General features: G+C 38.2%; 1 protein-coding gene and 1 pseudogene across 1 annotated transcript in view; both read right to left on the bottom strand.

The window, feature by feature from the left end:
- Positions 1 to 765: 765 nt before the first annotated feature.
- Positions 766 to 8093, bottom strand: LOC127424604 (complement component C7-like; annotated as a pseudogene).
- A 1613-nt stretch (positions 8094 to 9706) lies between these two features.
- Positions 9707 to 15964, bottom strand: part of LOC127424385 (PI-PLC X domain-containing protein 3-like) — a 30906-nt gene continuing 24648 nt past the window's right edge. The window contains exon 3 of the mRNA XM_051669544.1: positions 9707 to 11310. Within this exon, the coding sequence (XP_051525504.1) occupies positions 11154 to 11310 (157 nt within the window). The 3' untranslated portion in view covers positions 9707 to 11153. The remainder of the gene's footprint in view (positions 11311 to 15964) is intronic.

A 15964-nucleotide genomic window follows, 5' to 3' on the forward strand; every position in this document is an offset into this window, starting at 1 on the left:
TAATTACATTCTCATTCATTCTTCATTCTTATGCATCAATAGATGTAATACATTTATTGTAAAAGGGAATAGGTTAATTGTATTCAATATATTTTATGTAAAAACAACTTGTATGGGATGTCGCCTATGGCAATACCATTGCATAATGTGTCAAAATCCCTTCCCTTTGATAAACTTACAAGATCACGACATATTTTGCAAAAGAGCCGGTCCCTCTCTTTCTACTCTGGGCAAGACAGATAAATAGCCTCACCGATCTTATAGTTAAGCTTCCATGGCGTTCTAGTGATATCTGGAGGAAGCTGAGGTGGATCACATACTGTTCCTGCCAACAGGAAGCAACCATGAAAGGACATAACAATCAATACACTTGTTTCCAACTAGTGGTTTCTCATTTTTGCTTGAAATGCACAGATAATTGCAGTAATAATTTAAAATATGAGTTTAAATAAATATTCCAGGTTCAATATAAGTTAAGCTCAATCGACAGCATTTGTGACAATGTTGTTTACCACAAATAATGTCCTCTTTATGAAAAAAAAAAAAAAAAAGGACAAGTCTTGGAGGGACAAGTCAAATTAATTTTTGTGGTAATAAGCATTATGCCACAAATGCTGTCGATTGAGCTTAATTTGTATTGAACCTTGATTGGAATATTCCTTTAACAGTAAGAAGTTATTTATACTTTAAGACCCCATGAAATAAAAATTGGTGATTTGCAACTCTTCCATGTCTATTAGTTTTGAAGCCATCTATGTGCTAGTGTACTCCTCAAAGTTGACAAAATTAACTTTCTGCAGCTAGACCCACTTCAAATAACATTCTTTCACTTCCCGGAAAACGGACCAAATAATTTGAAGACTCGTCCTTCGTTACACAGATTTCTGTCCAATCAAATACTAACAAATAATGCCCCTCCCCATGACACAAACTGCAACCAACTAGCAAGTAGGTTCAAGGATGAGAAGCATAAAGCATTCCAAATTTATTGGCTTTGATATGTCCTGCCCAAACTTCCGGGTTCAGTATGTCAACACAGGTAATTTCATGGAGTTTTCAAGTTCCTTGCCTCTAAACAAGTCTAATTATTCAAACAATGTGTTAAGACAGCTCAAAAAAGCATACTCTGTCTTGCACTCTACTGGGTTTTGCATCCAGCTTAGATTGTCTTGGCATTCGGCTATAGGGTCTCCAATCAAATGGCAACCCTCAATACAGGTATCCTCAATCTTGTTGCCCATATTCATCTTTGGGGTACTGGAATTGTGATGAAAGAATAAAATTATAACACATAAAAAATACACATGTAAGAGGTGAATGTTTCATATTAGAACTATAATTACCAGAACAAAGCCAATGGCAAGTGAGGGGGGTGTTTTACAACTTTCCCTGGGCGTCATTGAATCATCAGTGCAGTGAGGCTCTATTGTGCTGGAAATCAACAGGTCGATACCAATTAGCCAAGTTCCCACTAAAGTGTAGACTTTGAATTCTTAAAAGTGTTAGTTCTCTTATCATTATCTATACTTACTAATTTCTTCATGTAAATTTTATATATAAATTATTTACTTTATTTTTTATTTTATTACTTTTCATTTTATATTGTTTTTGTGTTCACAAGTAGAGTCTAAAGGGATGTCTCTTTAAGGTCACAAGAAGCAGTAATTTTCCATTGCATTTGCTTGTTATAATAAAAAATTGTTAAATCTGTTTCTGGTCATATTGTGCACTGATAAAAATGCAACTATGATTATTAATTAAACTCTGCTCTTTATTTAATTATCACTTTGTCTCCTGTCTGTTAGAAGAGTTAACATGACAAAGCGTTGACTGGTGTAATATCAGACAAACAAAAAACTGTTATTTCCTGATGGAGTGAGGACGAGAGAAAGAGATCTAGTTAGAAATAATCTGGATCTAACACCACATAGTGGCAGTGTTGTTGCACAGATACACCGATCAGCCACAACATTAAACCCACCTGCTTAATATCGTGTAGGTCCCCCTTGTGTCATTAAAACAACTCTGACTCACCGAGGCATAGACTCCATAAGACCTCTAAAGGTGTCCTGTGGTGTCTGGAACCAAGACGTTAGCAGCAGATCCTTTAAATCCTGTAAGTTGCGAGGTGGGGCCTCCATGGATCGGATTTGTTGGTCCAGCACATCCCATAGATGCTCAGTCGGATTGAGATCTGGGTAATTTGGAGGCCAATCAACACCTTGAACTCTTTGTCACGTTCCTTAAACCATTCCTGAACAATTTTTGCAGTATGGCAGGGCGCATTATCCAGCTGAAAGATGCCACTGCAATCAGGGAATACCATTGCCATGAAGGGATGTACATGGTCTGCAACAATCTTTAGGTACGTGGTACGTGTCAAAGTAACAGCCACATGAACGCCAGGACCCAAGGTTTCCCAGTAGAACATTTCCCAGAGCATCACACTGCCTCCGCCAGCCTGCCTTCTTCCCATAGTGCATCCTGCTGCCATCTCTTCCCCAGATAAAAACGCACATGCACCCGGCCGTCCACATGTTCTAAAAGAAAATGTGATTCATCAGACTAGCTACTTCCATTACTCCATGGTCCAGTTCTGATGCTCACGTGTCCATAGTAGGCACTTTCGGTGGTGGACAGGGGTCAGTATGGGCACTCTGACCGGTCTGTCCCATACGCAGCAAACTGTGATGCACTGTGTATCCTGACACCTTTCTATCATGGCCAGCATTAAGTTTTTCAGCAGTTTGTACTACAATAGTTCTTCTGTGGGATCGGACCAGACAAGCTAGCCTTTGCTCCCCACGCAAATCATTGAGCCTTGGGCGCCCATGACCCTGTTGCCAGTTCAATGGTTGTCCTTCCTTGGACCACTTTTGGTATGTACTAACCACTGCCTACCGGGAAAACCCCACAAGAACTGCCATTTTGGAGATGCTCTGTCCCAGTCATCTAGCCAGCACAATTTGGCCCTTGTCAAAGTCACTTGGATCCTTGTGCTTGCCCATTTTTCCTGCTTCCAACACATGAAATTTAAGAACTGACTGTTCACTTGCTGCCTAATATATCCCACCCTTTGACAGGTGACATTGTAACAAGATAATAAATGTTATTCACTTCACATCTCAGTGGTTTTAATGTTGTGGCTGATCAGTGTATATTCTCTGGATCTACAGCATCAATTTATTAAAGCTGGAGGGGCTTTAGCAGCAACATAGCTTGTTCTTTTAACATATTGGGACCCTCCTCATCCTCACAGGCTGTCATCTCAACAGTTTTTCCAACACAGTTCCTGCCTCTTGAAGGGGCTGGTAGACTGCAGGAGTGGCTTTGGCTTTTCTGACCCTCCCTGCAAGTGCTCCATGCTGACCAATAGGCCCAGTCTCCATGGATCACTCATAACATATACTAACTGAATACTAACTAAAATGTAAGTGAATGGGTGCCAAATTTTTGAAGCTCCAAAAAGCAAATATAGCCATCATAAAAGTAATCCATATGACTCCAGTGGATTAATTAATGTCTTCTGAAGTGAAATGCTAGGTGTGTGTAAGAAATATATCAATATTTACAACTTTTTTTCACTTATCAAACAACCAAACTTGTTTTCGTTCTTTGAACCATTTTTAGTCCCTGCCGAAATGTACCCAGAAAGAGCCTTACACATGATGAATACTGTGAACACTTCCACTAATATATTCAATGTAATAGAGTGCATGCAAATTTTAAGTGTAAGATGATGCACACTTACTGTGTGTTGCATGCTTTTAAGTTAACAAAGAAAAAGAGAATATGGTGCTGTAGATACAGTATGAAGTTTAATTTACACCATGTTTTAAATCATAGATCATTACATTAATAAAGCACAGTGCTATGCCCCAAAACTCTCTTGTCCCACCTGTGTTTTAGAGCAGCCATCACAGGCTGACCAGGTTCTGAAAGGTCCCCATTGGCAGTGCACTGATTCAGCGGCGAGCTCAATGAATGCACATCTTTACAAATATAACATGTGGTATACAGTATATGTACATTTGTTTATGTAACATAAACCACCCATATTCCCCTAAGAAACAACACGAACGTGTGAGCCTTAGGTTTTTGACCCATACATTTTTTTTTTTTTTTAAATTTAGTAATAAATTCAATCATAAAGACCATCCCCGTAAGGGAAATGTTTTATCTCTAGTATTTTTAATATTTTATAATATATTTTTATTTATATTTGTATCAATAATATATATACAGTGTACAGTGATCAGCTGAATGCCACTTAGGTGAATAAAAGTACCAGTTTCTTTCCATAAGAGCAAAATCTGTACATTATTCCAAACCTTTGGCTGCCAGTGTGTGTGTGTATATATATATATATATATATATATATATATATATATATATATATATATATTTTATTTTTTTTATTTACAAATTTTTTTTTTTTGGGCTGTCAAATTCTTCTCATAGCTTTAAATTTTGTAATGTTTTTCAAAGATGGGTTAAATTTCAGATTTGTTTTTTTTTTTTTTTTTTGTATGACTGCAAAATTGTCAATTAAAAATGTATCATACATTTAGAGTAATTACTTACTGATACTGATGATGTTGCTCAAAAAGGATTTTGATTAAAAATTGGTGATAAGGCCACAGACGTTTTTATTACTTACTGTACAAGAGTTGCTAAAGACAACAGACAACGAAGAAAGATGACAGCTCCATGTAGGAACACACACTGAGTATATAGTTAAATGATGAAAAGATTTCCTCCACAATATTCCTTTTACCATCAGTTGAAAAATAAAATAAATGCATTTAATTAGTATTGCACTTAGCTTTAAAATTATTCCAAAGTTTACCATTTGCATGAACACAAATGCATTATTATGGCCCATGTTGCATTTTATATCCTGCATAATACACAGCCCGCTACGGGAACACACTTAGTCTGTTTATTATCTCCCTAAAACAAGCCATTCGTGGGAAATGCTAATTTCTCTGCCAAAAATACCTGTAACAACACAATCCTCATTTCATGGGAATGTGCGGGGGGCCCTGGAGGTATAAAGAGCACATAAATCTCTCTAATGACTCAGTAGAGTTTCTGGAACATTGGCATTGCTCAGAATTAACAGTCAGTTATGAATGTCCATTTGTGCAAATAAAAGACATATTAAATCACGTTCACTCAGGTAACTAACTGTCTTGCATCTAATGAGGATATAAGACATTTCTTGATTTTTATGTCAAAGTAGGTATTCATACTAAACACTTGATGGAGACAAATCACTATTTTCTCTGCAATCATACACACTTTTTAAATGCAAACTGTAATCTTTACAGAGGAAGTAACTTTTTTGTTAAATACTTTGTCCTGTCCAGAATAATGTGGATAGACTACAGTAAGTAAGGAATTGGTAGGTTGATTTCCATGAAAAGTGTAAACACTGTGGCTCTGTGGTGTTAGCTAAACACTGCTCTGTTTGTTTGAGCCAGCCCGACACAGCAACTATGGCTCAATCAATGCCATGAGTTTAGGGTGGGATTATCTGTTTGATTGACCAATGGTACAGTATACCAGGGAGTGTCCAGAAAACCTGTTTGAAAACAATCATTATTGTTGTAAAACTGATGGCTGTAGCTACAGGCCCATAAATGACATCAACTTTAATATCAAATCCACTTTTACATACACTGATCAGCCACAACATTAAAACCACCTGCCTAATATTGTGTAGGTCCCCCTCATGCCGCCAAAACAGCGCCAACCCGCATCTCATAATAGCATTCTGAGATGCTATTCTTCTCACCACAATTGTACAGAGTGGTTATCTGAGTTACCATAGACTTTGTCAGTTCGAACCAGTCTGGCCATTCACTGTTGACCTCTCTCATCAAGACATTTCCGTCCACAGAACTGCCACTCACTGGTTTTAGGCACCATTCTGAGTAAATTGTAGAGACTGTTGTGCGTGAAAATCCCAGGAGATCATCCATGTGATTATCTAATCGGCCAATCATGTGGTAGCAGTGCAGTGCATAAAATCAGCAGATACAGGTCAGGAACTTCAGTTAATGTTCACATCAACCATCAAAACTGGGAAAAAATATGATCTTAGTTATTTGGACTGTGGCATGATTGTTGGTGCCAGATGGGCTGGTCTAAGTATTTCTGTAACTGCTGATCTCCTGAGATTTTCACGCACAACAGTCTCTAGAATTTACTCAGAATGGTGCCAAAAACAAAAAATATCCAGTGAGCTGCAGTTCTGCGGATGGAAATGCCTTGTTGATGAAAGAGGTCAACAGAGAATGGCCAGACTGGTTCGAACTGATAAAGTCTACGGTAACTCAGATAACCTCTCTGTACAATTGTGGTGAGAAGAATATAATCTCAGAATGCTATTCTGAGATGCGGATTGGCGCTGTTTTGGCGGCATGAGGGGGACCTACACAATATTAGGCAGGTGGTTTTAATGTTGTGGCTGATCGGTGTATATTGACACTTTTGTTTACTGGTTTTGTCCCCCCATTCCTCTAAAGTAAAAGCACCCACTTTCCAACCACAGAAATGCATTTGAGAATAATACTGCCCTATATTGTCTGTGGGTCAGAGGTTAATCTGCATGCTTTTCTACTCTCTTGACCTCAGGATCCACAGTTCCTCTAAGGATCCAATTTGCATAATTAAAAGGTAATTGAGTTTCTCGTTGGCAAGCTGTTATTAGCAAGATGTTAACCGAGCAGGTAATGCATCATAAATTAAAGAGTCATTTCCTGTTCACACACACAGAAATATATCCCCTTACTATTATGGTAATATCTGAGATTTTATAGGATTCATATTTAAAAGCACTGAAAAGGAAATTTTGAGTGAACTTTGTACCTATGAGAGAGTGTATATGCATTGATTGATAATTTTTTGTCTCTTTCACACTCTGACTCTTAATGATTCTTCATTAACATTGGACACTTTTATGGATAATTCAATTATTCAAAGTAATTTGATACATGGCAATCTGGTTAAGTGAATGGTAACTCAGGAGAAAAGGAGCTGAAGAAATGAATATAAGAGTTATTGCTATACTCAGGGCACAACATTCTTGAATCCACTGATTAGACGCATTTCAATCATGAGATTTTAGTGCTTTTAAAGCAACATGGACAAACATTGTGTATGTTGGAGGATGACACATGAAACAACCTATATTATATTATATGATATTAAATTATAATATTACAGTTCTGCCGTATTTTACTCACTAAAATTTCCTTCCATCCTTCCTTCCTTCCTTAAAACACCAAAGGAGAAGTTTAGTTATATGTCTGAGCTGCTCTCTAAGCTTTGTGTGAGGAACAGAGTGAAATGTCATTTATTTCTTCTTATATAATCTTGCTTGAAAGTGGTGGTCAACATTCACTTTTATTGCATGGAAAAGAGCAGCCTGGACATTTTGCTATAAATAACTCTAATTGTGTTCCAAAGAAGAAAGAAAGACACATGGGTTTGAAAAGACATGAGGTTGAGTAAATAATTTATTATATACATTTTTCAGGGTTGTATTATTATTTTTATTTTTTTTGTGAACAATTTCTTTAAGTGTTTTATAATGGGACTGGAAATTCGTGGCACTCAGTGAGAGCTGAGAAATAAACTGCACTCTGAGTAAATCTCACAGTTAAGCCTTGTAGCTTATGATTAGGAGAAACAATGAATAGATAAAAGAGGAACAAATCAAATAAACACATTCGGTAAGCAGCTTTGAATTGCGCTGCAAGCAGCAAAATTGTGCATTTATTTAAATCATTAACTACATGGTCAACACTCCATTACTCCAACACTCATTTATACAGTTGCGTTTGGGTTTTAGGCTCAATATAAAAATATTTGTTAATGGATGGTGTCAAACTGGGATGTGCTAACTGACTAATATTTTTCATCTGTCTGTCTGAAAGCATGTTGGCATCAGGCAAACTCTTATCTTGCTTCAGTGCTGCTTTCAAAATGATACCATGCTGCTTGTAATTGATTGTTTGGCAAATTTCTGAATAGCGCTTCTTAATAACGCTGCTGGCAACTGTCAAGTACAGCTCAGAACACATTCTACTGGCAGGAGAAAGAGCCAGTCAGACAATGTCCACTCTTAATCAGGCAGAAATGGAAACTGACAAAAGATTATATCATGAACGCCACCCACAACAAATTCTCATTTAAGCCCAAGAGAAATGTTCCTCTCGCTCTTCTGTTATATGAACTCTCACTGCAAAATACTTCCAAAATTGTAAAGCAGGGAGTTTTGCTCATCAAGTAGTTGACTTACTTTTGTAAGCTGAACTTCCATCTCAATCCATAAACCATATCTGCACTTGTTCTTGTTCTTTATTTTTTAAAGGAATATTTCGGGTTCAATACAAGTTAAACTCAATTGACAGCATTAGTGGCATAATCCTGATTACCACAAAAATGTATTTTGTTTTGCCCCTTGTTTTTAAGAGGTCAGTTTTTAAATTTGAATATAAATATTATAATATAATAGCAAATATTGTTTAACTGGTTTCCTCTAATTTAGAGAATAACAAGTGAGAGTTTCATACTTTGTGTATGAAAGGAAGCAACATTTTACTGCAGTTTATAAAACAATAAACAGAATAACAGCTTCTACTAAAAAAGCTCACAATCAGAACAGAAAACATAGAGTGCTTGGAATAAGTGAAAGAGAGGTTTTTCACAGCTGCATAGTGCCATTGTCAAAACAAGCCGAGCGGACCTCTGCCAACAATGAATAGCTGTAATTGAGAAAGCATGTAATGGGGCCATGGACTCTGCTCTCTGTATCACAGAGAGATAGAATTGGCAAACTGCAGATCTCTGCAAATTATACTTTTTCTATCGTTATTTATTCAAATGAGCGTCTCATCTGCATTTCAATAGAACGCAACAGTCATGGCTCATTTGGTGGAGGAGATCACAGAAGACCTAGAGCAAGAATTTCAGCACGTTATTTAACTGCATTTCATTTTAACATCAGTGGTTATGATTGTAAACCCAGTCCTTGAAGGGATAGTCACTAAAAACTCTTTCACTATTTATTCACCCTCATGTTGTTCCAAACCCATGACTTACTTTATTCTGCGAAACACAATAAGATACATATTAAAGAATGTTGCCATCGCTAGTAGTTGAAGGTGATTCTTTTTTTTAGCTTAAAAGCATCCCAAAGTGTTATAAAAGCCACTTATATATGCCATTTGTGCATCATATTCCTAGGCTTCTGAAAGCTAACGGTCACTTAGTATGATGAACAGACGGAAATTGAAGTTGTAATTCAAATCAAATCATTGATCAAGTATATAGAGCCCAAATCAAATATGCGACATGCCAATAACATCAGACCTCATTTGAGCTCTGTACAGTAAACATGAGTTGATCAATGATTAGATTTGAAAGTGAGTCACTAATTAGTGCTATTGTATGGAAATCAGCAATTGACACATTCTTTAAAATATATACTTTTGTGTTCAGCATAAGAAAGCAAGTCAAATGGGTTTGGAATGACATGAGTGAGTAAATTACTGAATTTTCATTTTTGGGTGAACTAATTTTTTAAGCTACACAATTTACACATGAATGGGAAGTCATGCCATTTAGGAAGATATCAACAGTTGATTTCAGGTCACTGCCAAGTCTGAGAAACAAAGAAAAAGACTATGTAGTATATATGCAGTATTTACATTTATTGTACACCAGATTTGTCAGAAATGTTGGATTAGGACATATACCAATAGAAAGTTTACATACAATTTTCAACCTTGATGACTACATGCAATTTCATACTGTACAAAGGGATGATTCGTGTATTTATACTTAAGTCCATGCTCAAGGTTGGGCTGTGGGGTTTTCACTTTAATCAACATAATTCAAACACTTGAATGAATAAATAATTCTGAAAACTTTCTGTCCCATAAATTATGTTGAGAGTTGATTTTCTAGTGCCAATGATGTCTTGAGCACAATACCACATAATACCTTAATGATTCAGCCTATAATTACTATTAATTTTAGTCCAAATAGAGAAAACAAAGAGAGAAGGCAGTAGTGTTGGAGAATCAGTCACATTGTTAAAAACATTTCATATACTGATCAAATTCAATTATTTGGTATCTGATTGACTAAAACATTAGCACTGCCATTTATCCAGTTAGTCTGGGTAATTTGAAAATGGCATCATAATTGGTCTGTTTACAACAATTAAGTAATGTCCCTTGTTTATTTATTTAAAAAGGGGATACAAGGATTGTATTGAGCATTTTACTCAACTATCAGATATACTGCTTTTTGTGCACTGTATTTGGATTTAACAGGCCAGAAAACTTCAATGGCCACTCTTTAACAGTCATCAGTCACAGCAGTGCAAATGCAATGAATACTGTATGTATTTTCTTCACAAATACAAAATAATCTGTTTTAGAATCATAGACAATGTAAAGGACGACTACAAAAAATGTAGATACAAAGCCACACTTGTCAGTGTTGATACTGGCAGAAAGACAAATATGCTGTTACATACATTTGCAATTTTTGGTTGTGAATACAAACATCTAATAGTTCACTTATTCAGCATTGTATTGGAACCTTAACTCATCTGTTTGAGCATGACAAATAGCAAGCAAAGTTACAATTCAACAGGTTTACAAGTATTTACAACTTGACAATTATACAAGTTACTATTACCACTAGAAACAGACCTACTATAGAGTCAAACAATATTTATTCCCCATGAAATGAGTTAATGTTATTGGTACTTTGATGAGAAGCGAAATTGTGAAAATGTTGCGCATTTGAATCAGCATAGTGCAACAGATAGGAAGAAGAGAAACATGAGAAAAGGCCAGTCACCTTTTCGCCCAGAAAAAAATGAGAATAGTCAGAATAGTCTGATTTGTCCTAGTTCTCAGACAATACCCGAAATTAATCCACCTGACCATGTCTGCTCTCTACTCTTATCTCTTAACGTTACGGTTTTCATAAGCCCTAAAAATGTCAGAGACAACCAGAGCTCTATGATCCAAAAAATAGATACAAATCAATAAGAATACAATGAAATTAAAGAGAAAGGGAGCAAGTGTAATTAACACCACAAGTGACTCGGGATATTTGGTGGTTCAGGTTGCATTCTCTTCCTCATCATCCAGGTAGTAGTTGAGGGTGATAATGGCGCTGATAAATCCACCCAGCTCCACAAAGTCAGCCGAGATGATGTTAACGCCACTTTCGCCAGGTCGCTGCGAGCGGATCCACTGCATCATGCCAGGAAGAGCCCTGAGAGGACACACATTTATACTCAGTTTCAATCAAAGGGGATTTGTTACCATACAGAATGTCTAAGAAGGTGTTTGTGCTACACCTGGTCACTTCAGCAGACAGAGACTCACCCCTGAGAGGACAATAGCTGTCTCATTTCACTCTGTAGTAAACATGATCACACGGAAAGATGACATGATGCTACCAAATAAAGCGGTAGACTGACATTGTCCCTGTTCTGCAGAGTTAAAGTTAAGCAAACATCATCTCCCCTCAGGCATTTTTGTATCAATTCAAATGTGTTTACCTTTCCCTGTGGTCTGACTGAGAGCATGTTGTGCATGCAACCTCAGAGACACAGGTTCTGGTCCCGTGGAAACCATGAAATAATCAGGCTCACATAAACAACAAGGTAATTCAGCAGTTGTATTTTCCCTCTAAGATTAAATTTTTACTCCAGTGACGGTTAGGTTTAGGGTTTGGGTTTTGGGTATATGGTTCATAAAACATGCACATTTCTGTTGACTGTATTACGTGATTTACAAAAACAACTCGCTTTACAACTCTCTGGCACCACTTTGTGGATATTTGACACATGTATTGTTTAATACAATGTGCCTAAACATTCAAAAAACACTTCCAGCTTCAGCCACTGGGGGCAGTGATTCAAATTTCTGTCGGCACAGACTGATTTCAGAAGCAGAACTTTCAACCTTCTATTGCCGAGTTTACAGTACGATCTGCTCTTGTTCCCTATAAAGTGAATTAGATTGTCGTGAACACAAATTCGGGGGGGGCGGGGAATTGGCACACTAATGACTCAATTACCTGTAACATGCCATTGCTGGCATTAAGCAACAACATTAAGCAAAACAGATAATGTACAGTGCATACATAATAGCATTCAAACATTAAACAAATATAACAAAGCAAGTCACAAACTGTATTAGTCCCTAAATAAAAATCAAAACAAGGCACAATGAGACTAATAAAGTTTGATGTTATCAATGTAGCCACCATATTTGAGTTAAAGGGATAGTTCACCCTAAATGAAAATTCTCTCATGATTTACTCCCCCTCATGCAATCCCAGATGTGTATGACTTTCTTTCTTCTGCAGAATACAAATTAAGATATTTAGAAGAATATTTCAGATCTGTAGGTCCATACAATGTAATTGAATGGGTGCCAACATTTTGAAACTCCAAAATCCACAAAAAGGGAGCATAAAAGTAATCCATATGACTCCAGTGGTTAAATCCATGTATTCAGTCAAGGTATGATTGGTGTGGGTGAGAAACAGATCAATATTTAAGTAATTTTTTGTCATAAATTCTCCTCTCTGCCCAGTAAGGGGTGATATGCAAGAAAGATGTGAATAATCAAAAACAGAAGAAGAATGAGAATGAGAAAGTGAAAGTAAAGTGGAAATTGACTGAGCAAGGAGGAGAATTTATAGTAAAAAAAAAAAAAAAAGGACTTAGATATTGATCTGTTTCTCACCGACACCTATCAAATCTGTTTAGAATATACTGATTTAAAAACCAGAGTCATCTGGAGTACTTTTATTTTACCCTTATGTGGATTTTGGAGCTTAAAGATTTTGGCACTAATTCACTTACATTGTATGGACCTAAAGAGCTATGAAATTTTGATTGTGCTCAGCAGAAGAAAGAATGTCATACACATCGGGGATGGCATTAGGGCGAGTAAATGATAAGAGAATTTTCATTTTTGGGTGAACTAACCCTTTAAGCGCCTTTATAAACATGATTTGATTTGCAAGTGAAAAACAACTTAAATTTTGTTCTTTGCTTCGTATCACTTTAGAAGACTTGGAATGTAGTGCATGAGTTTTATTGACTATTTTAACATTTACTGTGGTTTTACTGCTTTTTTTTTTCTTTTCTTTCTTTTTCGAGCTTGACTATTTACTTATATTATGGCAAATAAACCCTGTGAAGACTTTTTAAAAATGCACATTTTGTATTTCACGGAAGAAATAAAGTCATATGGGTTTGAAGTGACATTAGGGTGAGTAAATAATGACAACATTTTCTCTTCCCCTTTTGTGGAACTCGAGCTGCGTATGATCGCTATGGGACACCATCCGAGTGTCACGTGGTCTGATGCCAATTTATTGGCTGATGGTGCTTAAGCGACGCCCTCTAGGGAGCTACGTCACAGGCTCCATAATGGTGCTTGCTTTCTTGCCATCGAGTCCAATTTTCTGTTCTTCAGTGCACGAATGGTCTAAGCCTGTGTTTGTTTCTAGCGACTCACGTCGAAGCGAGGATTATTTTTCTCCCTTTTGAGTGGTAAACATGTAAGGACGTCATTGAAACAGCGTAAATTTCGGAGCAATTTCAATGTGTTTTTTTCCAAATATTACAAGGACAACTGCGCTTCATCGAATCTCACAATTTCTTACAACGAGGTGTTATCCCTACTTGTTCCAGTACTACGGCCTCCAGATTTGGAGCTCCGTGTGCTGGAGCCGTTTGGGATTTCGGCTTTGTGTCCGAGAAGATAAGAGCACGAACGGACACCGTAATCCTCCTCTCGTTTGTCACACTCCCCTGAGCAAAAGCGTAAGTCTTGTCGGACATGCTCCAAGGCCTAGCTCGGCAGCCATTTTATGACGAACAATGCGTGCAAGAGACCACGCGTGTTGTGAGCCGTCGCCATTAAAAAACGTTCCATGAGAGAATTCATCGTTGGAGGGTGAGGAAACAAAATGGGACTCTCTCTCTCTCCCCTCCCCGTTCAAAGCGCTGCTCGTGGCGGTGGGGATCATGCATGGACCAGTGAGCCCGGCCGCAGAACGAGGGGGCTGAAATAAGAGAATATTCCCCAACTGAGTGATGGTGAACCAACACGTGGAGTGCTTCGTCTGTGCCATTATTCTCTCGGGATTCTATCAGGAGATGCAAGGTATTTTTTTTCTTTCGCCCGTTTCATGGTTCACACGGGCGTTCTGGCGAGAGAAGAGACGCACTGCTGTCTCTGCCTGATTTTTCGATGGCGGCATGGATGTCGCTCTTTTCAGACAGCTGTTGGAACTACACACCATGGTTTTGCAGTCCAACCAAGTGCATCGCATTAAGGAATGTCTTTGAGTTCACCGGCTCCATTTGGACTTTCCCTCGATTTCCCCCCTGCGGCTCGTGCTGGGGAACGCGTTGGTCAAGGCAATGCTTTTGTTTGCAAGGGTGATAGACAACAGATTTTGTGCCTCCTATGAATCGAGGTTATCAAACGCCCCCCCCCACATGTATCGCGTCTCCAGATGAGCGCTTGGTGTTTTTATCGGCGCCGTTCAGAGGACCATACATATGACTAGCTGAAGCCCACTAGCTGAGTTCACTATCAAGTCAAGTTTGCTGCTCAAAGTTGTGTCTGTGTAAACTGTCTATATAGACTGTATAAACATATCTGTTTCTCCCCTGTTTGCCCTTTGGTCAGTATCGGGATGAGTTTGCTGTTGTACACACCTCGAATGCCCGACAACCAGTATATGGTTCAGTTTCCCCCCGCAGCTTGCTCTGGAGAGCGAACATTAAAAAAAAGGCTTCCCGAATTCAGCCTCTGTCTCCATGACCAAAGGTCTCGCATAACAGACATGCATAACAGATCATCAAGCACAAGTGTACACAAAATACACAGTGAACATAAGCACCACATGTTGTCCCCCCATAAAGAATGCTGGGGCCATTGTGGCAAACCAGCTTTCTCAAATAAACATTCCCACCAATGCTCACACACTCGTCCCTGTTCAAAATACCAGGAAAAGGTTTATTCTCTGCTGTAAATGCATATCAGGACACTCATCATTTATGCCTGAATACAATAAAGGCAGAAAAATTATTAAATCCCATTCAACCAGCCACAGTAGCAGAGGGGCAAAGGTCCCCTTCCACTGTGCCATCATCAAAAGTAAGCCAAGTGCGCCATCTAGTGGTTTCATGTCATTCTACAGGCGATAGCGATGCATTAATTTATCTGTCTGCCCGTCTAGCAGCTTGGCAGCAGTTGCAGGGCATTTCGAACTGGATACTTCGAATGATAGAGCATGGTTATGTCATTCAATTCAGGCGGGCTCTGCCAGTATTCAATGGGGTTGTTCCGACAGACGTCTCTGTTCGGGAAGCGCAGTTTTTGATTCGGAAAATTAACTTTCTCTTAGAAACAGGGGTAATTGAGGAGATTCCCACTTCTCAGAGAGAATGCGGCTTTTACAGCCGTTATTTTCTGGTCCCGAAAAAAGAAGGTGGCTTGCGTCCGATTCTGGATTTGAGACGTTTCAATTTCACCTTAATGAAATGTCAATTCAGAATGCTGATGAAGAAACAAATAAAGTACAGCCGGGGGACTGGTTTGTGACAATAGATTTGAAGGACACTTATTTCCATATTCAGATTGCGCCGAAACAAGACAGGTGTTTTCTCAGATTCACTTATGTTTGCAAAGCTTGCCAATATTTGCGTCCTTCCATTCGGACTTGCACTGGCACCACGCATTTTCACAAAATGCATGGATGCAGTTCTGACGCCATTGAGGCTTCAGGGCATCCGCGTTATGAATTATCTCTATGATTGATTGGTGTTAACTCACTCAGAGACTTTGGCTACCAAACATCGAGATGTCATTCTCAGCCATTTGAGCAATCTAGA

Source organism: Myxocyprinus asiaticus, chromosome 33 (genome assembly GCF_019703515.2).
Source record: "Myxocyprinus asiaticus isolate MX2 ecotype Aquarium Trade chromosome 33, UBuf_Myxa_2, whole genome shotgun sequence".
Classification (NCBI taxonomy): Eukaryota; Metazoa; Chordata; class Actinopteri; order Cypriniformes; family Catostomidae; genus Myxocyprinus; species Myxocyprinus asiaticus.